General features: G+C 36.3%; 1 protein-coding gene across 3 annotated transcripts in view; it reads left to right on the forward strand.

Annotated features, from left to right (window-relative positions):
* The window catches only part of CNTLN (centlein), a 277,449-nt gene that overhangs the window by 249,139 nt on the left and 3,563 nt on the right, over positions 1-24,747 (forward strand). For all 3 annotated transcript variants that reach the window (XM_056117337.1, XM_056117338.1, XM_056117339.1), the window contains exons 24-25: positions 9,679-9,864; positions 12,735-12,812. In XM_056117337.1, coding sequence (XP_055973312.1) covers positions 9,679-9,864; positions 12,735-12,812 — 264 coding nt within the window. The remainder of the gene's footprint in view (positions 1-9,678; positions 9,865-12,734; positions 12,813-24,747) is intronic.

Here is a 24,747-nt window from a genome sequence, read left to right on the forward strand (position 1 = left end):
TAAGATAAAAGAATTTAGACATTTCCACTTTCCTCTTGAAATTTAAACCAAGAGGAAAACAAGTATCTTGCTAATTCAAGCTAATTGAATTTAGAAAATATCTGAACTCCAGTCCACAAGCTATAGAGCAATACATGAGATGGATAAAGCAATGAAAAAATAACTTAATAGAACAAAAATAAACAACCAAATCACCTGCCAAGTGTGTCACTTAATCACTTAATCACTTAACTTCCCATTAGTCGTCGATTTGCTCGAGTGGGCGCCAGTAACGTCTCCATTTGTCCCTGTCGCGTGCTAGTGTAGCCCAATGGCATCTGTTCGCTCCGGGAACATGAAGGGCCTCAAACCGATCCTTCATGATCTTGACGAAGAAGTCTGACCATCTGGTAGGTGGGCGGGCACGCGGTCTTTTGACATCCCGTGGAATCCAGTCGGTAACAGCTCTAGTCCAGCGGTCATCTTTAAATCTCATTACGTGACCAGCCCATCTGATTTTCGACACCTTGGCAAATGAGACAGCGTCCCTGATTCTTGATCGTCGACAGATGTCAGAACTCCGGATTCTTTCTCTCATTTGAGTGAAACGTGATATTCCAAGCATAGCTCTTTCTATTCTTCTTTGGGAGACCTGAATAGCATTCTCATCTTGTGCCAAGTGTGTATCATCTAGAAATTATCAGAAGGCTGAAAGCCTGTAGACGCTTAGAAATTTGCTTGCACAAGGATGCAGGAACTCTGAGAGTAATGGGGAGGGACAGACACAGAACTAAAACATTATTTGAAGGTCATTATAAGGAGCTTTTAGATTTTGTCTCATACAGTGAGGTGGTTTCCTCTTAACTCTTCTGGAAAAATGGAAGAGGAACATCCCTGGTTTCAGGAATACCACACACTGACTGCCAGGAATCTGATACTTTAATCCCACTGTGAGTTGTTTATATCTCTGTCCCAGACCTTTTAGTTTTCCATCCTGTAGTTAACAAATGACTTTGTTGCCACTAAATAGGTTATAAATTCCTTAGCCTCAAGCATAACGCTCTATTTCCTAGCTCCACAATGTATGGCATAGTACCTTGTAAAGAGTCAGTCTGCAATAATGATCACTAAAATTATCAAATTAAGTTGAGAATGTGAAATTTTAATTTAGTTCTTTGACTTTTATTTTAAAAAAATAAGAGCAAAAACACCTTAATATCAGACCTTACTATTTATCCGCCTCAAGAGGCAGTCCTTAAGCCTCATCTGGCTTCTACATGTTCTGCCTGGTATGGAAAATGTTTCTTCACACCCCATTTCTCAGATGGAGCACGGCTGGAGCAAGGAATTGCTCATTGTAGGAAAGGAAAGTCAACCCTAGATCCTACCTAGACTTTCCAGGTTCCTCTCCTTCCCTCACATAAAAGAATTTCAGGAGGAAGAGAATAGTTAAGATAATTCCAGAAGTAAAAAAATACTGGAGAGATACCTGTTCAAGAAAGAATACAGGCTTTTCCAGAGTGGAAAAAACAAAGTACACATCCTAGGCAGGAATGTGTATGAATGCCATTTCCTCAGCATGGAAAAAAATGTGCCCTAAAGAAAAAAAGTACACATTTCAAGTGGATATACAGCAAATGCACACCCTTTCCTCTGACACGACGGTTTATATATAGTTTAAACAAATTCTCCCCACAAAGGTTGCCAAGTGGGTGAGTTGAGAGCTTTGGATGATCTTTTGATATTCTTAGAGTGAATTTGGTTCCAGAGGTAGAGCCTTTCCCCCCCTCCCCCCCCCCCCCCCGAGGGTTTAACCATCTCTCCCTTCATCTCAATGGTTTTCAGGGCTCCTGAGATTGGGTCTTTTAAAAAGTGACGCCCAAGCCTTTTTGCCTTCAGGCTTCTTTAAGTTCCAGACTGTTACCCAGGCTTATAGGGGCTCCTTGATGGCTAGTGATGTGGAGCATTTTTTCATGTGCCTTTTGGCCATTTGTATTTCTTCTTTGAGGAAACTTCTATTCATTCCTTCTCCCCAAATTCTGATGGGGTTGGAGGTTTTTTCCTTGTACAATTCTTGTATATCCTGGATATTAATCCCTTATCAGATGGGTATTGGGTAAATATTCTTTCCCATTCTGTGGGCTCTTTCTGTATTTTGGTCACTGTTTCTTTTGAAGTGCAGAAGCTTCTTAGTTTGATGTAGTCCCATTTGTTTATGTTTGCTTCCACTTGCATGGTCAGTGCTGTTTCATCCTTAAAGATGCTTTTAGCTTCAATACCGTGGAGAGTTCTGCCTACATTTTCCTCTGTGTACCTTATGGATTCATGTCTGATATTGAGGTCTTTAATCCACTTTGATATGACTTTTATGCAGTGACATCCATACTTATATGTTCATTGCAGCACTGTTCACAATAGCCAAAATCTGGAAACAACCCAAGTGCCCTAAAACTGGTTAAAGCAACTTTGATACATCTACACAATGGAATACTATGCAGCTGTCAGGAGAGATGAAGTCATGAACTTTGCTTATAAATGGATAGACATGGAGAGTATCATGCTAAGTGAAATGAGTAAGAAAGAGAGGGACAGACATAGAAGGACTGCACACATTTGTGGAGTGTAAAACAACATAACATCAGCTGACACCTAAGGATAGTAGATACATAGGACAGGTAGATTGCTCCATAGCTGGAAGCCTGACTCATGAGCAAACAGGAGAATGCAGCTGGAATAGAGAAGGGATCACTAAGAAAATGATAGCTGGAGGAATTGTTTGGGATGGGAGATGTGTGCAGAAAGTAGATAAAGGACCAAACATGATGACCTCTCGGTGTCTGTATTGCAAACCATAATTCCCAAAAGTAGAGAGAGATTATGGGGAATAATGTCTGCCATGGAGGCAGGGGGAGGGTGGGAAAGGGGGTGTATACCAGGGATATTGGTGGTGGGGAATGTGCACTGGTGGAGGGATGGGTGTTTGATCATTGTGTGATTGTAACCCAGACATGAAAAGTTGTAACTATCTCAAGGTGATTCAATAAAATTAAAAAAAAAAGACTGTCCATAATACGATCCTGTCTTGCTTAATATATATTATCCATTCCTTTTCAACTTTCATCCTGATGTGCTTGTTCTAGACTTTGCTGTGTTTTCCTTCTCTTGACATCTCCTTCCTCTTAGCTCTTTGCTCGACATCTTTACATTGAGCTTAATATCTTTCTCTTTCATGAGTTCCTTCTTTATCTGTCATAAAGAGGAAAGAACCCTACAATGCCCATTTACTACTGTATTTTTTCAGACAAATGATAATTTTTGGGCCACATTTTTTCCATTAAGACTATGATTATATTGCATTCATCTGGGGAACATAAAGTAACAAAATGGAGACTAACATCCAGGAATAGCCAAGATAAGTACCAAGAGGTTCACTCCATTGCTTGGAGGCCAGCTAAATATGCTAGGAGGAAAGGCAGTTCAGATAGAGAAGGGAGCACCAAATAAAGGATGTTGGGAGGATCCTCCCAGGATGGGAGATGCATGATGAAAGTAGACTATAGACCGAACATAATTTCCACTCAATGTCTCTTTTGCAAACCACAGCACCCAAAAGGAGAGAGAGAACAAAAGGGAATGCCCTGCCACAGAGGCAGGGTGGGAGGGAGGATTGGAGGGTGGGTGGTATACTGGGATAAGTGGTGGTGGAAAATGGGCACTGGTAGAAGGATGGGTACTCGATCACTGTATAATTGAAACTCAAGCACAAAAAGCCTACAGATGTACCTCATGGTGTTTCACTAATAAAAATTTTTGAAAAAATACTATGATTATAATAATATAACATACCTTAGGTGAGATTTTAATAAGTTACCATAGACAAAGCTTGAGATATTGCCCAGTATTTGGAAGTGCTACTTGTCAGCTAGTGGTGGCGGTGGTGGTGGTGGTGGTGGTGGTCATGGGAATATGGTCATGGTAATATGATCATGGTGAGAATTTCAGGTTTGTGTTTGTGTGTGTGTTTAAAACAGAATATAGTAATTTGTTGACAGGGATATTGTCATTGATTGTTTCCAAAAACTGGCACATGACAGTGCTCATTAAGTTCTTAAGAAATTATATCTGCTTCAGGAAACTGTACCAATAGCCAGAATCTGGAAGCAATCTGAGTGCCCAAGAACAGACGACTGGTTAAAGAGACTTTGGTACATCGACACAATAGAATACTATGCAGCTGTTAGGAAAGATGAAGTCATGAAATTTGCTTATAAGTGGATGGTCATGGAGAGTATCATGCTCAGTGAAATGAGTCAGGAGAGGGACAGACATACAATGATTGCACTCATTTGTGGAATATAAAATAGCATAATATGAGACTGACACCCAAGGACAATAGAGATAAGGGCAGGAATATTGCTCCATGATTGGAAGCCTGCATCATGAGCTGGGGGAAAAGGCAGCTGAAACAGAGAAGGGATCACTAAGTCAATGATGCTTGGAGGGATCATTTGGGATGGGATATATGTGCTGAAAGTAGATAAAGGACCGAACGTGATAGCCTTTCAGTATCTGTATTGCAAATCATAATGCCCAAAAGTAGAAAGTATGGGAGAAATTGCCATAGAGGCAAGGGGAGGGATGGACTGGGGGTGGGATACCGGGGACATTGGTGGTAGAAAATGTGCACTGGTGGAGGGATAGATGTTAGACCATTGTATGATTGAGACTCAAACATGAAAGCTTTGAAGGTGTATCTCACAGTGATTCAATAAAAATATTTTTTTAAAAAATTATTGTACCAATCTAGTCATTGCTCAGATTGAAAACACTGTGAAGGAAAAGTTTTCTGAGTCAGTTAAATAGTACAAGGTTTAAGACACTTTGACACGACTAATCCTGTTTTGACCACCAAAAATTATTCCTTAGCATAAAGCCAGGCATAAGCCCAGAGCACCATTGGCTGTGGACCAAAATCCAAAGGAATAATATAGGTTTCCTCTCCACATCTTAATGAGCATAGTTAAAGAATGTACATAGTTCATTCCTAGATGAAACATGATAAACAGCACTCCTTCCATACAGAGATTATTATTATTATTATCAAGTATACAGAATACTTAATAAATATCATAAGCACTATCAATAATAATAATGTCTGTTCTGATCCCTGTTGTGCAATCTGTGTTCCATTTTGTCTTTTCATTTATTCATAGGGCACTGCCAGATAATAGAAAAGATGAGATCTAGCCATATGTTTTAGATCTGGTCATAAATATGGGATTTTGTACTCAGGTAAAATCAAGTGATTTGGTTGTCCAGACTGGACGTATGTGGAAAAAATGAGGCTTTGAATTTTCTTGATAACTAAAACACTGAACAAATAAACACTGTCTTCCCATTGTTCATCAATTTGCTAGACCAGGCCCAGTAACGTCTCCATTGTGAGACTTCTTGTTACTGTGTTTGGCATATTGAATACGTCACGGATAGCTTGCCAGGCTCTCCGAGAGGGGCAGAGGAATCGAACTCAGCTCAGCCAGACTGGCTGCGCGCAAGGCAAACGCCCTACCATTGTGCTATCACTCCAGCTCATAACTATCACTCCACACAAGGTAAATTTCTATAAATCTTTGCACAATTTAAATGAGCCCTGATATAGCCATATTAAAGCACTTATATGTAAGAGTCATATACCAAATTCCATCTTCTCAGTTTTTGCTAGCTATAATACACATATTAGTTAGATAACAATAGCTATGGAAGTAATGTAGATGACAAAAGAGCTTGACCTAAGTGCACTTGACCATAGTTAAATCTTCAGTTAGGTACTATGAATGGTTCCTTATAGTACTACTAGGAATAGTGTTGGGTATACCCTCCCTCCCAAAAAGAAAGAACAACATTTGAACTGGAAGCTTTAGTCACTTTATAATTAATGTGTATGTACTTGCTTTTTGACATTAGATACTTAAAATTATTTCTCTTATGATTGGATGTTTGTACTCCTTTTGTGTGGGGGGAGGGATTACATGGATAGTTCTGTGGGCTTACTCTTGGCTCTGCACTGCGGAATCACTCCTGTTGGTATTCAGGGATCCACATGGGATTCTGGGGAATCAAACCCGGTTGGTCACATGGGAGGCAAGCACCTTACTTGCTATACTGTTTCTCCGGCCCCTTTGTACTACTTTAATATCGTTTCATTTCTCCCATCTTAGCCCATCTGTAAATACTATTTTACCTTTTTTTTCTCTGAATCTGACTTTTTGAGATTCTACATGAAAGTGAAATAGAGCTATATTTGACTTTCTCTACCTTGACTGACTTCATTTAGCATAATGCTAAAAATCCCACTGTTTGTTATAACCTGGACAAATCTTATTAAAGATTTGTCCAGGTTATAACAAACAGTGGGATTTTTCCCCATGACCAAATGCTCTCCATTTTGTATGTAGCAAAAAAAAAATGGCCAATTTTTCTTTTTATTCATATATATATATATATATATATATTAGCTTTGGTCCACACCTGGCTTTGCTCAGGGCTTACTTTTGCTTGCTAGCATTCACCCTCCCCACCCACTTACTGTCTCTTCTACCCTGCCAATTTTTTTATCCATTCATACGTAGATGAACTTATAGATTGTTATAGATTGTTTGTGTGTCTTAGCTCTTGTGAACAATGTTGCGAAGAATCTGTAGTGTAGATATCACTTAGAGACCCTGGTTTCTTTTCTTTGAACATATACTCAGATGTAGGACTGCTGATTCTTTTGATAATTCCAGTTTTAATTGTTTGAGGATTCTCTATGCTGTTTTCAGCGCTTTACATGTTCATCAATATACAAGAGTTCTTCGCCCCCCATATATTCCCCCAAATTTTTAATATTTTTTCTCTTCTATACAAAAGTACTCTAACAGGTATGAGTGTTTTTGTTCTGGTTATGATTGGTATTTACCTGAGGATTGATGAAGTTAAACAAGTTATTTTGTGTAGATTATATATATATGTACGTGTATATATTTATATATACACACACATATATATATATATATGTTCTTTAGGAAACTATTCAGGTGGTTGTCCATTTTCAAATTGGATCATATGTTTTTTTGTTGTTAAGTTTATATGTAGATTGACTGATGTGTAGTTTCATATCATAAAGTCTGTTGCCTAAAGACTTATTCTTCTTTCTCGGGATTGCTTTAGGTCATTAGAATTGTTTGTGGCTCTATTTAAATTTTAATACTTTTCTATGAAAACCACCAGTGGTATTTTGATAGACATTTTGTTGAGTATCAAATGGATTGAGTAATATAAACATTTTAACAGTATTAATTATTGCAGTTCATGAGTACAAAGTATCTTTTCATTTATTGTTTTCAGTTTTTTCATCAGTGTTAACAGTGTTTGGTGAATAGATTTTTCACTTCATTGGCCTCATTTATTTACAAGGTTTTCTTGTTTGGGGGCTATTATAAAAGCTTCATCTTTTCAGATGTTTTGCTGATAGTACATAGAGTGAAACTAAGTTTTATACAATGATTTGGGCAGTTTTTGAAAATTGTTAATATTTAAATTTACTGAATTTATTAATTTCAGCATATTTTGGTGATTTTTTAAATTGTTTAATATATAAGATCATATTATGACCAGAGATTATTAATTTCCCTTATGATATCTTTTCTTTTTTGTCTGATTGCTGTGGTGAAAACTTCCATGGTGACCATGGACATCCTTGGCTTGTGCTTGATCTCTAGGCAAGGGTTTTCAGTTTTTCACCATTGAGTATGATATTGGCTTGGATTTGTAGTAGATGGCCATTACTATCTTAAGATAAGTTCTTTCTATTCCCATTTTTGGGATGGCTTTATCATTAATGGGTGTTTAATCTTGTCAAGCGTCTTCTCTGCATTTATTGATATGAGCATTGGGGTTTTTTATTGTTGCTGGTATGGTGTATTACATTAATTGATTTGGATATATCGAACCATCCTTGCATCCATGCATGAACTCCATTTGATAATGGTGTACAATCCTCTTGATATATTGCTGGATTTAACTTGCTTGGATTTTGGTGAGGATATTTACCTTGATGATCATCAAGACATTGGTTTATAATTTTCTTTATTAATAGTGTCTGTTTTAGGTATTATTGTGAAAGTGGCTTCATAGAAGTATTATGCAAGATTCATGTTTCCTCAACATTTTGGAGTTTTGAAGAGTAAGACACTAAGTGCTCATTGAAGTTTTGATAAAACTCACTAGTGAGTTTTATGTCTGGGCTTTTGTTCTTGGGGAAATTTTTAATTACTGTCTCAATTTCTTTATTTGAGGTTGGACTATTCAGGTTTTTTTATTCCTATTGGTTTAATCTTGAAATTTGTGTAATTCTAAGAATTTGTTTATTTTCTTTAGATTCTCAATTTTGTGGCATAAAATTGTATATAGTGCCATAATGATTTTCTGTATTTCTTTTTTTTAAATTTTTATTAGTGAAACACCATGAGGTATACAGTTGTAGACTTACAATTTTTTGTGCTTGGGTTTCAGTCATACAATGATTGAGTACCCATCCCTCCACCAGTGCCCATTCTCCACCTCCAGTGCTCCCAATATCCCTCCAACCACCTCCCCATCACCCCTATCCTATCCCACCCCTTGTGGCAGGGCATTCCCTTTTGTTTTCTCTCTCCTTTTGGGTGCTGTGGTTTGCAAAAGAGGCATTGAGTGACAATCATGTCCGGTCTATAGTCTACTTTTAGCATGCATCTCTCATCCTGGGAGGATCCTCCCAACACCCTTTATTTGGTGCTCCCTTCTCAATCTGAGCTGCCTTTCCCCCTAGCATAAACTAAATCAGAAATGAAAAAGGGGACATCACAACAGAAACCAATGAAATTCAAAAAATCATCAGAGACTACTTTGAGAGTCTGTATGCCACGAAAGAAGAGAACCTAGAAGATATGGATAAATTCCTGGATTCCTATAATCTCCCAAGATTTTCTGTATTTCTGAGGTGTCTGCTCTGGTTTCTCCCCTATATTACTGATTTTCTTTGTGTGTTTTTTTCTATTCTTTGCTTAGTCTAGCCAAGGACTTGTCAATCTTGTTAACTCTTTCAAAGAAACAATTCCTGCTTTCATTGTTTTCTTATGCTCTCTATCATTGATTTCTATGCTAATTTTTACTATATCCTACCTACTACTTGCTTTGAGATTCATTTGTTGTTCTTTTTCAAGTTTCTCTAGCATTTTGGTTAGGTAATTGATTTGAGCCCTTTCTTCCTGGTGTGGGTTGAATAGCTATACATTTTCTGCTCAAAAGTGCTTTTGGTGTATTCCATAAATTCTGGTAGTTGGTGTCTTCTTTCTCATCTGTCTTAAGGATTCTTTTTATTTATTCTTTGATGTACTCTTTGTCCCAATTTTTTATTTAGCAGTATATTGTTTAGTTTCTAGGTATTTAGTCTGTTCAGTCACTATAGAAAGCATTGTAGAGAGCTATCCTTCGAGGGGCCCCAGTGAGGATAGCCAGGTGAGGGGGCAGGAGACTCTGCCTTGTTCTATATTATGTTTCAAATTAAATAATGGAGTAGTCCTAATAAGAATGATTTGCTAGTATGTTCAACAATTTTATGTTATGTTATGAATACTTAATTATTATTTATGATTTCTTTGTTCTTTTTCATTGTTGCAGGCCTTAGTCAAGGAGTTACAAAATGATGTCTATGAAATAAGGCGAAATATCAAGGAGCTTAAAAAAAAGCAGAAAAAAAGAGATGCTTATAAAATCGCAACCCATAAAGCCCAGACCTTGGCAGCTTCTATCTTGAATATTTCAAGGTCAGATTTAGAGGAAATATTGGACACAGAAGATGAAATGGTAAGAGCATTTAAATATTTATCAAAAAGTATCTTTCATCCATTGAGTTTAAACTCAAATTTTTGTTTTTTAAAAAAATTATATTAATCTTTAAGATAATCTTAATGAATAAAAAATATGGATAAAGGAATGGATGTTAGAACATTATATGACTGAAATCCATTCGTGAACAACTTTGTAAATGTGCATATCACTGAGATTCAATTAAAAAATAAGTAAATGGAAAAAATAAAATAAATTTTAAAAAATAAAATAGAAAAATATGAATGTACAACTGAAGTAATGTATATTACTCAAAAACCTTGAGTAATTTAACTATGTAATATAAAAATAAGCCTGTGCATTATTTTTAACATTAGAATTGCTGTTTATTCAAGTCTTTTATCCCCTCTTGCTTTTTATATTTTATTTAATTTGGCTAATCATATATACTGTAATCCTACTATTTTTTAGTTTAAACAGTAAGTTAAACTGAGTCACCACTTGAGGATGCTTTTTTTAATTAATAAAATATAATAAGCATGTTAGATTTTTATAGTGAAAATTTTAATTATAAAAAAAATATTTATTGTTTTAAATTGAGTATAATTCTCCTGTCAGAATTAATTAATGCATATTTTGGTGTAGATTTTTGTATCATTTCAGTATCTCCCAGGGAGAGCATAGCTTTTTTGGCATAGTAATTGACGTTTAAACCTGTGGAGGATACTTAATCCTGGTCTATGAATAAATCCAGAACTTTAACAAATCAATATCATATGTATTGCTTTCTGAAAATATTAAAGAACTAATGGTAGCTCCCAATAAGTATTTACTTCATGAATAAATAATGTGGACTAACATATTTGTATGAAAATATCCTCTACCCTCCCCACCAAGTTCTGAAAGAATTTCTGGAGTAGAGCATATTGTAAGTATGAAAAGTGTTTTTACACTACCAAGAACTTTCAAAAAAGATCAGACATATCCTGCAGAGATTATTTTTATCCTATTAGTAAATAAGAGAGTGAATGATCAGTTTCCTATTTTTATCTCATATGCCACATAAGATAACTTTCTACCAAATTCTGGTCTTTTTATTGCAAGAACATTACCAAATTCTGTATTGAATATAGGCACGTGGGCAATAATATCTCTGACAGGAGTGATATGATACATGAGCATCTAATTAAAATACATTAGTTACATACATTCTACTCTACAATATCCCGCATCCTAACTTGAGGTATGTAATTCTTTCCTGTTAATTCACAAGGCTCTTTCATCTCAGGAAAAACCTGAGTTCTCTCATGAGCACATTTTTTTCCTCTTTCTTTTAACAAAATTTCTTTACTTCAAAAAATAAAAACAAAATATATTGTTTGATGACTAATTGAAATTCAAGATTGGTTTCCATTGTTGCCTATGACTTGTTAAATAAGCACACCTAGCTATATTCTTTATATGTACGTTCATACCTCTATACATAAATACAAATACATATTCTGGAAGACAAAGCCACCATCCTGTACACACATAAAGATGGTTTCTCTGGCCTTACAAACTAGGAAAGAAATATATATCTTCTCTAAAAGAACAAATTAGAAAAACTGTTCCTTTTCAGTGTATGTCTTAGTAAAAGATCTCTAGTCCAAAATATTATATGACATCTCTCTGAAGAAATGACTGTCTTTGGGCAGAGAAGCTCTGAAACAGAGCACAAAGACTATGATCCACATACCATGCAACCTCCAGTGGAACTTCCAGTCATGTTGCTAATATGACTTAAGTGACACATACTGCTCTGAGAATGATCAGGGTGCTTTGATATATGTTAGATGTAATTGTAGAACAGAGTTTATTTCCACTGAGTTTATTTCAGAGATCTAAAGAGTGTAGACCTGTGAACACAGAGCCCTAGCCACCTGATTAGTTTTCTGTAAGTACACTGAACTCCATTAAATACATTTAAAAAAAAAAATACATGTACCTAGACTGACATGCAGTAAATTTCAACAAATGTTAGTTTCCAAATCATTCCATTTTTGAAGAGTCCACTTTCTTGTAAAAGAAACCGTGATTGTAACTGAATCATGATTTTAAGTGAATAACAAACTACACATTTATAATTTTTCTTATTTTGTGTTGATAACTCATAGGTTGGAAATATTTAATGACTCACACCTCTTTAAGTTGGAATGTCCATTGCCTCTGATCAAGATATTGATAACTTTAAATACAAGATTATTCTATCCAGTTTGTAGTTGTTGAAGTTTCTTCTTATTTATTGATAAACCAGATTTTTAAAATAGTACATTTTGTATTATCCTATTGATTCTCTTATGCAGATACATCTTATTTCCACTGTTTTCACCTCTACTTCCTGTCTTGAGCTGTTTGGAAGGCAAAAAAATACTTCTAAATTACATTGTGAAATATTGCAATATAGCTTTATCTTCTTGTAATATTTATAAATAAAAATTAAAGAACATGGATTTTAATATTCTGTACTTTGAGAGAAGAGGTTACTCTTTTTTGAATGACAATCTACCAGTATCTTCTAGATTCAGGATAATAGTATGATCAAATTTATATAAGTACATTTTACAATAGGCTGGAGTGATAGCACAGTGGGTAAGGCATTTGCCTTGCATGCAGTCGACACAGCCGACCCGAGTTCAATTTCTCTGCCCCTCTCAGAGAGCCCAGCAAGCTACTGAGAGTGTCTCGCCTGCACAGCAAAGCCTGGCAAGCTACCTGTGATGTATTCGATATGCCAAACACAGTAACAAGTCTCACAATGTTACTGGGCCCGCTCGAGCAAATCGATGAACAACGGGAGGACAGTGACAGGGACATTTTACACCACTGTTGATATTTTCTTCCATTAGGAAATGGAAAAGTCAAGGATAGATGCTGAAAATGACAAGGAATGGCTATTCTACATTCAGAAGCTTCTTGAAGGACAGGTATTTCATTTTTCTACTTCATTTAGAAAACTTCCAGATGAAAATTGCAAACCATATAGTCAAGCCAGTCGTATAACTTTTTGAAACACTTACTGGTTATTTACTTCTGTGAGCTAAAGAAGTATTCCAATAGGTAGACAGTAAAGTTAACCCTCTATTTGTACTTCTGTACTGAACAAGTGCAACAAATGCCTTGGGATAGAGCCAACATGAGTCTTAGCAAATGCATTAATTAAATTATTGAGTCAACCTCTATACTTGCTAGACTGAAAAGGATTCATTCTCTCAGCCCTCTTAGGAAAAGAGATTCTTTATTATGTGTCTTTAAAGTTAGTAGTTGATATGGACACCTGAGGAGTTCATGGGTTTCAGTGACCTTTTACTATGGACCTGTTTCCAGTCAATTCATGTTTTCCTCACAGCCAGACAGCTGTTTATTACTGTGTCTTCCCGCATTCTCTACAATATTTTCTACTGAGACCTCGAGCTGCTTGTTAGTGGGAAGTAAATATTGATTTGGCATCCTGTCAATGCAGAAAGAATGAAAAAATTTCCACCAGAGGCCCCTCAAACATTTTCCTATCGACATTTTCTGGGCCGAGTGGAAAGCTGCATAGAGGATGACAAGACCAAGACGAGTTGAAATCCCTGAGGGGTCTATTGAGACTGCTGCTGTGACCTGTGTGATACTTTTTCTTCCCTTTCAAGTATTTTTTTTAATACACAGATAGTCTACTGGGAGGCGCCCCTCTTGTAAGTGATCAAGGGCAGTTTATTGGCAGGTGAGAGCCCTGCTTTTCTAGTCATAGCCAGCTTTTGTTTTGACATCACTGACAGAGTGTAATGTATTCTAAAACTTTTCTGTTATAGTGGGTTTTTTTTCTTATCCTAATTGTCTTTTTTAAATGAACTGGAAATAAAAAGGACAAAATGCATTTCTCAAATAGTTAAAAACAAAACAGAAAGACCCTGTGAATTTAGGAAAGACACTGTAAATATTTTTATGTTAAGAAAAAAATCAAAACTGATCTCTTAAGTGCAGTGATTTTTCACTCATATTAATAAATAACAAATTCCCAACTATCCATCTGGGAAAACCAATACACAGAAGTGAATTATTCCTATTCTTAAGTGTCAGTTTTATATATTTTTGAAACAACATCTAGAATCACCTGGATTGAATGTTGATGAATGATATTTCAATTAAATTTGTATAAAATGCTGATGTGTTGGTGCTAGATAAAGCCTTTTATGTAGTGAAGCTTTTCTTGAAAAGAAAGATCATTTTTATCTTTTTATGCCTTCTTGTTTTAAATATATGTTGAGTAACCATAATTGAATTCCAGATGTATACTGTTTAATCATCAGTCCTTTTATCAGTGCCCCTTTCCCTCCACCAATGTCCTCAGTTTCCCTCCTGACCCCAAGCATGCCTCTCTAGAAGACATTTTTCCCCCCTTGAAGTAAGGTAAAGGTAAAGGCCCTCCCGTTGATCGTCGATTTGCTCGAGCGGGCCCAGTAACGTCTCCATTGGAGACTTTGTTGTTACTGTGTCTGGCATATCGAATACTCTCGGTAGCTTGCCGGGCTCTCCGAGAGGGGCGGAGGAATCGAACTCGGGTCGGCCATGTTGGCCGCTTGGAAGGCGAACGCCCTACCCGCTGTGCTATCGCTCCCCCCCTTGAAGTACTTTTGTGAATACTGTTACTGGTAAAATATCCTGCATATCATTTTACTTCCATTCAGATCCCAGTCTTAGTTATGGTGTCTACTTTCCTCTATCATGAAAGACCACTTCTTAACCATGTTGTTAACTAAAACCCAGCACAGTATTTGGCATGTTAAAGGAATTCAGGCATGATAACTATTAGGCATTTTGTTCAGGTTGAAAAGAATAAAAATAAATTAACTTTATAGTGAACTTTTTTATGTCCAGCTAGTAAATGTGACATTTTAAATATGATAATTGTAAGTTGTGAACTTAAAAAAATGAATATGAGTAAATCTTTCTTGTTTTACTCGTGATACCAACACTAGATTTTAATTTTTGACTGACATGTAGATGTACAGACACTTTCTGTGTTATCTGGATGGATGTTTATTCCATCCAGTTAGGGTCAAAAAAAAAATCCTGTTGAAAACAGCATTAGACCACTTAATACTACAGTTTGATATAGTGCCTTTTTGTGCCACTGAGCCTGTACTCTGGAATATAATTGCCTGGCAGTATTGATTTAATTGCCCAGGTTTATTTGTGGACTCCTAATTATTGACTGGAGGTAAATTTAATGGAGCAGCCTTATGAACACTGGGAAACCGCCGCTGTTGCTGTTATACATAATGAACTGCATCATGTGCCTTTAGATCATTTTTCAAGCTAATTTTATTCCACTATGACAGTATGATAACATTTAAAAAGTCAAAGACCTTTTATTTTTATTACTGACATACGTGGTTTTGCTGATGTCTTTAAATTTTGTGATGAAAAAATAGGGACTTCAGTGGTTGCACTTGAATGTCACTTTATAATTACACCCAAGGGAAAAATCTATAAAATTGAAAACATCTTCTTTTTTTAGCCTGCTTTCCTTCTTTCTCAATTTCAGCAAATTATATTTGTACTGAATTTTAGAAAAAGCTTTCATTGTCCACTGACTTTTTTAGAATCCAAGTTAATCTCACAGTATGTGTAGACAAAGTGTAAATATGTTCTTTCCAAAATTTTGTTTCATTATGGAAACAGCACTGTGTATCTGAAGTGACATGATCTTCAAACTGGGATCATTGAACATATAGCCTTTAAAAGTATTTATTAACACATATAATTTCTTAAATATTGTGAAGATAAACTTATAAGAAAAGTTCCGTTATATGTACTCTCTCTGTGTTAGGTAGGGTATGTAAGAAAATTCTGCACTCATAAAAAATTTGGGGCCCATGGTTTTTACCATTTGCTTAAGGATTAGGTCACATAATTGCTTTCTGATAAGGAAAATTTTCTTTGCATTAATTTAATAAAAAATATATTGATTAAATATTCACACGAAATAAAACACTGTTCCACCCCATGGCATTATAAAACTACTCAGTAATATAAAATCTACCAGCACTGTTAGTCATGAATGTATGAGAACTAAATAATCTCAAATCTTAACTTACATTTAATATAGAATGTAAAAATATTCTCGTTATTTCAGAAAGAAAAATTGAAATTTATACTTATTTCTATTTGATTTTTATCTGCAACAACCCATGCTTTCCTACTAATATGAGTCATACTGAAATACGTTTGTAATACCTACTGTCATTTTTGTGGCATAGCTGCCTTTTAACTGTATTTGACTTTTCACTTGTATTAATTGCTCTTATTACATTAGTACATTTTTTAAAGTTAAAGACTATGACAGACAAATAAGCAAATTAGTTATTCTAATGGAAGAGGAGAGCCAACCCTCTCACTAAAGAAGTATTATAGCAGGGAATGGAAAATCTAGCAGAGATAGAAAAAAAAAAAGCTGAACCAAACTGCTAAAAAAATTGAGCAAGAAAGGATATCCTTTAAGAAGACATTAGATTAGCATGTGGGATGGAAAAGATACTAGAAGCAAGAAGTTAGTCTGGATGAAAGACAAAGAGCATGTGGATGTTCCCTAGCTTTAAAAGGAGAAAGAATGAGATAAATAAGATCTATATTATAGTGATGAATCGATGACAGTAATGAGATTAGATGCAGTAAGAAAGCAGAAATCAAATATGGGTGAGTTTCATATCCTACATGCTGAGAAAGATGATAACATCTAAGACTGTTAGAGATTAAGAGATGTAGGTTAGATTAAGTAGAAAGAAAATGTCAGTGATTGAAGCCATAGAAAATTTGTAGGTACATTTAATTAACAGTATTCAAAGACTGAATAGTTCTCATTAATCATCTAGCCTTCTGGATGACTTTACTCAGTGAAAATTTAATCTTTTATGAACACATTTCAAACCCTTACAATTTAACAAAAAGAAAAACTGATTTTAATATATATTTCTACAAGAAGACATAATACTGGTAATACATAATACAGATCACTACTAAGCCCACCAAAAGGTTGTATAATGTGGTGATTATTTATTTGAAACAATGCAAACCAAAATGCATAATGAGATACTATTTCATACCCAATATCAGGGTACCACCAAAAAGTCAGATGAATGCAATTGTTGACATAAATGCAGAGAAATTTGAGCCTTATTCATTGAGGGTAGAAATGTAAAATGGTGCTACCCAGTGGAATACAATCTGGCAGCTCCTCAAAAAATCAGTCACGGTCATGGTCCTCCTGTTATTCATTGATTTACTTGAGCGGGCCCAGTAACATCTCCATCGTGAGACTTGTTGTTACTGTGTTTGGCATATTGAATACGTCACGGATAGCTTGACAGGATTTGCCATGCGGGTTCTCGGTAGCTTGCTGGGCTCTCCGAGAGGGGCGGAGGAATTGAACTCGAGTTGGCCATATTGGCCACTTGCAAGGCAAATGCCTTACCTGCTGTGCTATCGCTCCAGCCCCGAAAAATCAGATAGAACTTAACTAGGATATCCATATGAAACACAAAATAGAATTCACAGAAAAATGTTCCCTTAAAATACATCAGATTATAGTTCTTATAGTTCATAACCAGAAACTGTTTGATTACTCTGCTCCCTGCATTTTTTTCAAGTGGGTATCCTAGAAAGTATATGATGTTGGTGGAATTGTGAGGTGGAAGTAGAGTCCAGCTACTTACTAGAAACGAAGAACTTTGAGCCACTGTGACACAGACTACAAACTGACCAGGGGGAATAATCAGGATTTGGGATACTCTTAGTCCTAGAAACCAAGTAAGCTCTCCTACTAAGTTGGGAAAGACCTAGAGTGTCTTTTGAATGAATAAATCAGCATCCATCTGCATGAAGCTTTTAAAGAAACTCATAGCAGATAGTAAGACAAACAGACTCATAGTGAAAGGCTGGAGTAAAGTATTTAAAGTTAATAACATAAAAGGGCAGGAAGTGCTACACTGGATAAAGAAGTTTTGGTATTTATACTCAATGGAATTCTTCTCAGATATTAAATAAAGGTAAAGGCATGCCTTATGAGACCGTCATGCCTTATGAGATAGAACTTGAAGTGATTATGTTAAGTGAAATACGTCAGAAAGTGAAAGTCAGTTCTATCCTTGGAATACATATATACATATACATGGATACATGTACATATATATTCATACATATAAATAAACTATCAAAATCCAGTTAAAATAACTCTGAAGCTCTGTGGAAAATCATGGGTGTTACCAGAGGAAGAGTGGAAAGGGGTATAGGGAATGTGCTGTGAGGGTCACTTTGATATTGTGACGCTATTAGAACATTAGAGATAAGTGAAGTAAGACATACAAACATTTAGCACTTTACATTGTACTCCCCCAATTTTATTGTATTACAGAGCAATGGAAAATCAATAAAATTAGATATTAAGCAATTTAAAGAGAAAGCTTATATGATCGAATAGTCCAACACCTCATGTAGGCCTCCAAAAGAAATGAAGCCCTTTGTTCATACCTAAGCTTCTACATCAATATTCATGGCAGCAGTATACATAATAGCTCAAAAGTGTAGGCAACCCTAAGGTCTCCCACCATGAGTTAACCTAACTTATCCATTGATGAATGGGTAAACATTCAGGCGTACCTGAAATATTATTCATCATATGGATAGAATATAGATATATACCATTACATGTAGGGAAGTTGTCAATTTTAGTTAAAGAATCCATAAACAAATGGCTACCAGTAATATGGTTGCATTCATAGGAAATGTTCAGAGCAGGCGTGGAAAAGTAGATTTGTGGTTTCCAGGGAATGGAGGAGCTCTGGAAAATGGGGAGTGACTGCTACTGTGAGCACAGGATTTCGGAAGGAGTAGGTTGGGCAGTGATCAGAATGTTACAGAATTAGAAGATTAGAACTAGTTTTACAGCCCTATGAGTATAGCCCCCCACCCCCACAAAAAAAGAAAGAACAGTGAATTGTCCACAACATTTTAAATGTTGAATTTTATATTACTTTAATTGTATCTCCATTTAAAGTTAGAGTTTTAACTATGAGGTATTGAGAAAAAAACTGCATTTGAAAACAAATTAACAAAGCTTTTGTATCATATGTACCCACCATTAGCAGATTATGTTAAGTTTGGAATTTTTTCCATTGACCATAACTTAAAATTAATTATTTTACTTCAAACTAAATGTTTTATCTTTCAGTTGGCAGAAAAGGAAATACCCATCTTTTTTACTCTGATATTCACTCCTCAGATATCCAAATGTAAAAGAAAGATTCAATTGTTTGTTTTTACTCTGAATCAACAACTGTCCATTGTTGATTGAGCAGAAGAGACACTGTTCATTTGTGCTGCCCTTTCTGATACTGAAAATTAAAATTATAATAATTTTTACTGAGTTTTGTTTCCAAAACTTAGTAATACCTGAAATAGTTCTTTGTACTTGTAACTTAATGCCAGTGGAAATTAATTACTGGAAATAAAGCTGAATCTATGCTGGCATCCATTTAAAAGCATGTGTGAATACCTTCTTGTCTCAGAATTGAAGGTACAGGAGTGAACACAAGAGGTAAGAGTCACCAGCCTCGTGGAGCCTCCTCATCTGGAGATAGAGGAAATCATATTGGTAAAATGCATTCTTAAATTCATTAAGCAGTTTTAACTCATTTAAATAATTTCACAGCCAATAATAACAGTTTTATCCACAATAGAGTTTCTTACTAGGATTTTTATAAGATTCCTTAGCCATGAATGGCCAGAAAATGTGTCTGGATCTTGATTATTTTGCCATATTCCTTGCAGTTTGTTTATCCTTTTATAAATTTCATTCAGTCTACTTTAGTCCACTTTACTTAGCTCAGTTTCTTTTATTGGTACCATATCAAAAACTGAACATTCAATTGTTAAGAATCCGATGTTCAGATTTTAGCCAGTGATTTCTCTTTTAGCTTTATATACCTATGTTCCTGTTAGTAGTTTTAGATCTTGAACAAGGTGAAATACAAATGACTTGTTCCACTGTCCTCTGCGAAATGTGCTTATCTTCTCTAGAATGCCATGCAATATAGCAGTGAAAAAGAGTTTTGTAAATCTGCTTGGCTTTTGTAAATAAAGTGACTTCCAACCTAAAGTTTCTATTTACAACTCTGCAAATATTACTTTGCTACTTGGCACATATAACATCCATGTCCACACATAAACCCCTAATTGATAGCACAGCGGTAGGGCGTTTGCCTTGCACGCAGCCAACATGACCGACCCGAGTTCGATTCCTCCACCCCTCTCGGAGAGCCCGGCAAGCTACTGAGAGTATCTCGCCCGCACGGCAGAGCCTGGCAAGCTCCCCGTGACGTATTCGATATGCCAGACAAAGTAACAACAAAGTCTCCAATGGAGACGTTACTGGGCCCGCTCGAGCAAATCGATGATCAACAGGAGGGCCTTTACCTTTACCTTTACCCACATAGACTTCTCACATCTGCCTAAAAGAACAACAGTTTAAATTTCTCCATTTGAAGCATTGCTGCAATTTTTGGGGGGATATCCTGAGGAGAGGGTATCCCAAACAATATTCAGGAGGCTTCTGGGGTCACTCCCCACTATGCTTAGCTAACAGGTGGGGATAGGGAGGGAAGAAACTTATAACTCGATATTTTGGTCACACAATTTATTGCCACCTAGGCCTATATTACGCTTTTAGTTTTATAATATTACAGGTTTAGGTTTTTTGTTTGTTTTGTTTTGGCGACAACACCCAGTGGTGTTCAGGCTTACTCTTGACTGTGCGCTCAGGATTCACTCCTGGCAGGGCTCAGGGAACCATATATGACTGGAGATCATATTTGGGTCAGCCGCATGTGAGCATCCTACCCAATATGATATCTTTCTGGTCCCATGCACCTTTATTTTTATAATCAGACTTCATTGACTTTCCTTCCTAAAGTCTCAAAGTCACCTAATAATGTCCTTCATAAAATTAGGTATAATACATAAAATTTATTGTCTTCACTTTCAATATGACATAAGCTATAATAAAATCAATATTTTCTGAAAACAGTGACTTTTTGGTAATAAAATTTAAGCCCAAAACAAGAATGAGAGTAGTTAAAATATTCATTTTGTCCTCTAAGTTTTTGACTTTACTCTTATTTCAATTTTGTTTTCTTTCTACACAAAAAGAAAATGTTTAACTTTACACTGTTAATAGAGTGATAGCACAGCGGGTAAGGCGTTCGCCTTACACGCGGCCAACATGGCTGACCCGAGTTCGATTCCTCCGCCCCTCTCGGAGAGCCCGGCAAGCTACCGAGAGTATTCGATATGCCAGACACAGTAACAACAAAGTCTCCAATGGAGACGTTACTGGGCCCGCTCGAGTAAATCGACGATCAACGGGAGGGCCTTTACCTTTACCTTTACCTTTTGGTAAAATTTATCTGTGTTTTATAGTTACAGATATTAGGCATTTAAATTTTTCCAAGGCAGTATCTGAAACATCTTTAACTTGATTTATATCTTACTTTTATACAGAAATACCTTTAAATAAGGTCACAGTTTTTTAGTATGAGTAATAAATTTGAATGTATCAATGGCTTATGAGTTTCCAAAGGCAGATATCTGTAGATGTTTACATGTTAAAGAAGCTGAAAATATTTGAAATCCTGAGAAATCCTTCCAGTAATATAAGTCTTTTAATAGGGACAACAAGAATACTGGGACAATCCATTTTGACTACTGTATAGACGAATACAAACATTTTTATTCCAGTATTTTGGTAACATATGTGCTCTTCATCTGTTCATTTTACTCATTAAGCAGTACTTTTGTAACTGCACAATTATTAATAGGGGCAGTGCTACTCCATTTTTTTATGCAAGAGGAAAATATCAATCAGCCATTCTGGACACCTTTTAGTCCCTCGTCTGCACTATCCAAAGTGAAACTCAAGGAATACAAATTCTTGATTTTTGTTCCAGATATATTTGATGGGGTAAGAAAGGATCATTACTATTAAATAGTCAGATTACCATTTCAATCCAACACCTAAAGTTTACTCAATAAAGGAATGGTTGTGCTTTCTGTATCTGAGGGTATGCTGAGAGGGAGGCTTAATCTTCTCCAGATTGCGTGCAAAGAATTAGACTCCAAACTATATCAAAGGTGGGTGGGATCCAGTGAAGTATGGTGGAAGAATATTAGCACTATGGGAGTTGTTATACTATGAAAAGACATGAAACTGTAATCCTGAAGTCATATAAAATCTTGTAAGGTAGCAAAAAAATAAATTATAGAAAAGAAACTTGCATTTAATCTGAAAAATTCAAAGTAGCTGTGCTCAGGATTTTATCCTGACCCTCTGCTCAGAGATCACTCCTGGTGATGCCCAGGACACCATAAGAGGTGCCAGGGATTGGCAGTGTGAAAGTCAAGCATCCTACCTGCTATACTATTTCTCTTCTCTCTCCAGCCCTCAAAGGAGATTTTTCAGATTTTTTGGTTTTCTTAGTGATTTTTTTGGTTTGTTTTGGAGGCCACACCAAAGAAGTGCTCAGGACTTATTCTTGGCTCTGTACTCAGGGATCACTTCAGGTCTCAAATGACAGATATTGTGGATCAAACCCAAGGCAGTCACATGCAGATATATTTGATGGGGTAAGAAAGGATCATTACTATTAGTCAGATTTCCACTTCAATCAAGTGCCCTATCTGCTGTACTGTTGCACTTCTTAGTTATTGTGAAACTTGCAATAAAAATATGTGTTTACATCGCTAATCATTAGGGATATGCAAATCAAAACAACAGTGAGATATCATCTCACACCACAGAGACTGGCACATATTCAAAAGAACAAAAGCAACCAGTGCTGGAGTAGATGTGAGTTAAAAGGAACACTCTCTCACTGTTGTTGGGAATGCCAACCGATCCAGCTTTTCTGGAAAACAATATGCACAGTCCTTCAAAAACTAGAAATTGAGCTTTCATATGACCCCGCAGTACCACTTCTGGGAATATATCCTGAGGGTGCAAAAAAGCACAGTAGAAATGACTTCTGTACCTATATGTTCATTGCAGCACTGTTCACGATAGCCAAAATCTGGAAACAACTGGAGTGCCCAAGAACAGATGACTGATTAAAGAAATTTTGGTCCATCTACACAATGGAATACTATGCAGCTGTTAGGAGAGATGAAGTCATGAAATTTGCTTATAAGTGGATAGACATGGAGAGTATCATGCTCAGTGAAATGAGTCAGAAAGAGAGGGACAGACATAGAAGGACTCACTCATTTGTGGAGTATAAAATAACATAACATGAAACTGACACCCAAGGACAGTAGACACAGGGGCCAGGAAGATTGCTCCATAGTTGGAAGCCTGCTTCATGAGCAGGGGGAGAAGGCAGCTGGAATAGAGAAGGGATTACTAAGAAAATTATGGTGGGAGGGATTGGTAGGGATGGGAGATATGTGCTGGAAGTACATTAAGGACAACCTCTCAGTATCTGTATTGCAAACCATAATTCCCAAAAGTAGAGAGAGAGTATGGGGGAAATTGTCTGCCGTGGAGGTAGGGGGAGGGTGGGAAAGGAGGGGTTTATTGGGGAGACTGGTGGTGGGGGGTATATACTGGTGGAGGGATGAGTGTTTGATCATTGTACTATTGTAACTCAAGCACAAAGGCTTGTAACTGTATCTCACGGTTATTCCAAAAAAAAAAAAAGTGTCTAACTCCATTCCAGAAAGATAGCTCAAGCAGTTGTGTGCATAAATAACCTATGTGAGACTCTCAGTTTGAGTTTGTACATCAAATCCTCACCCCTCCCCTACCTCTGAATCTCCTCTATTTCCATCTTAAATGGTCATATTATAATATTACAATTGATTCGACACTTTAAAGTGATTTTGGAAAGACTTACTTGAGAGTTGTGTTTATAGTTGTTGGTTATTTATGGTTATTTATTATGGTTATTCATAATAACCATATTATGGAGCAATAGCACAGTGGGTAGGGCGTTTGCCTTGCATGCGGCTGACCCGGGTTTGATTCTTCCGTCCCTCTTGGAGAGCCCGGCAAGCTACCGAGAGTATCCTGCCCACACAGCAAAGCCTGGCAAGCTACCCGTGACATATTAGATATGCCAAAAAACAGTTACAACAAGTCTCACAATGGAGAGTTACTGGTGCCTGCTCAAGCAAATCGATGAACAACAGGAAGACAGTACAATTATGGTTATTCATACATAGTTATTTATGAATCATAAATAATAACTAGAGAAAACACTAAATTTTAAGGGAAATAAAAGAAATTGGTTTATAAAATGGGAATTTAAGGGAACGGAGAGTTAGTACAACAGAGAACAGTTCCAGGAGTAAACCCTGAGCATCACTGGGTGTTGCCAAGAAAGAAGGAGGAGGAAGAGGGAGAAGAAATAAAAAATTGAATTAAAAAAATCTCAAACTAAAACTTTTGGTATATATGAAATTTTGTCTAATACTTATAGATAGGAGATAATAATACTTAGGCTTATTTGTAGAGATAATAGAAAAACACAAAAAAGGCATGCAAATGTAGACATTCTGTAACTCTTGATTAAAGAATTCACTGGTTTTTCAAGTGTGGCTTAAACTCTTAAGGGAAGCTTACACTCCAATAAAACAGTATTGTCCAACAGTTGCATTTAACTATGGGGTATTTTCTTTTATTAGGAGCCAGAGAAAATAAAGGTGGATTAACGTAATAAATTAGTGGGCTGGGGAGCTCAGTGGACTGAGCATATAATTCCACATGTGGCCGGGGTCCCTCTAAAATACCTGTCAACAACCGCACCCCACCAGCCCCAACACTGCTGG

This window comes from Sorex fumeus, unplaced genomic scaffold, assembly GCF_029834395.1.
Source record: "Sorex fumeus unplaced genomic scaffold, SorFum_2.1 ptg000034l, whole genome shotgun sequence".
Lineage (NCBI taxonomy): Eukaryota > Metazoa > Chordata > Mammalia > Eulipotyphla > Soricidae > Sorex > Sorex fumeus.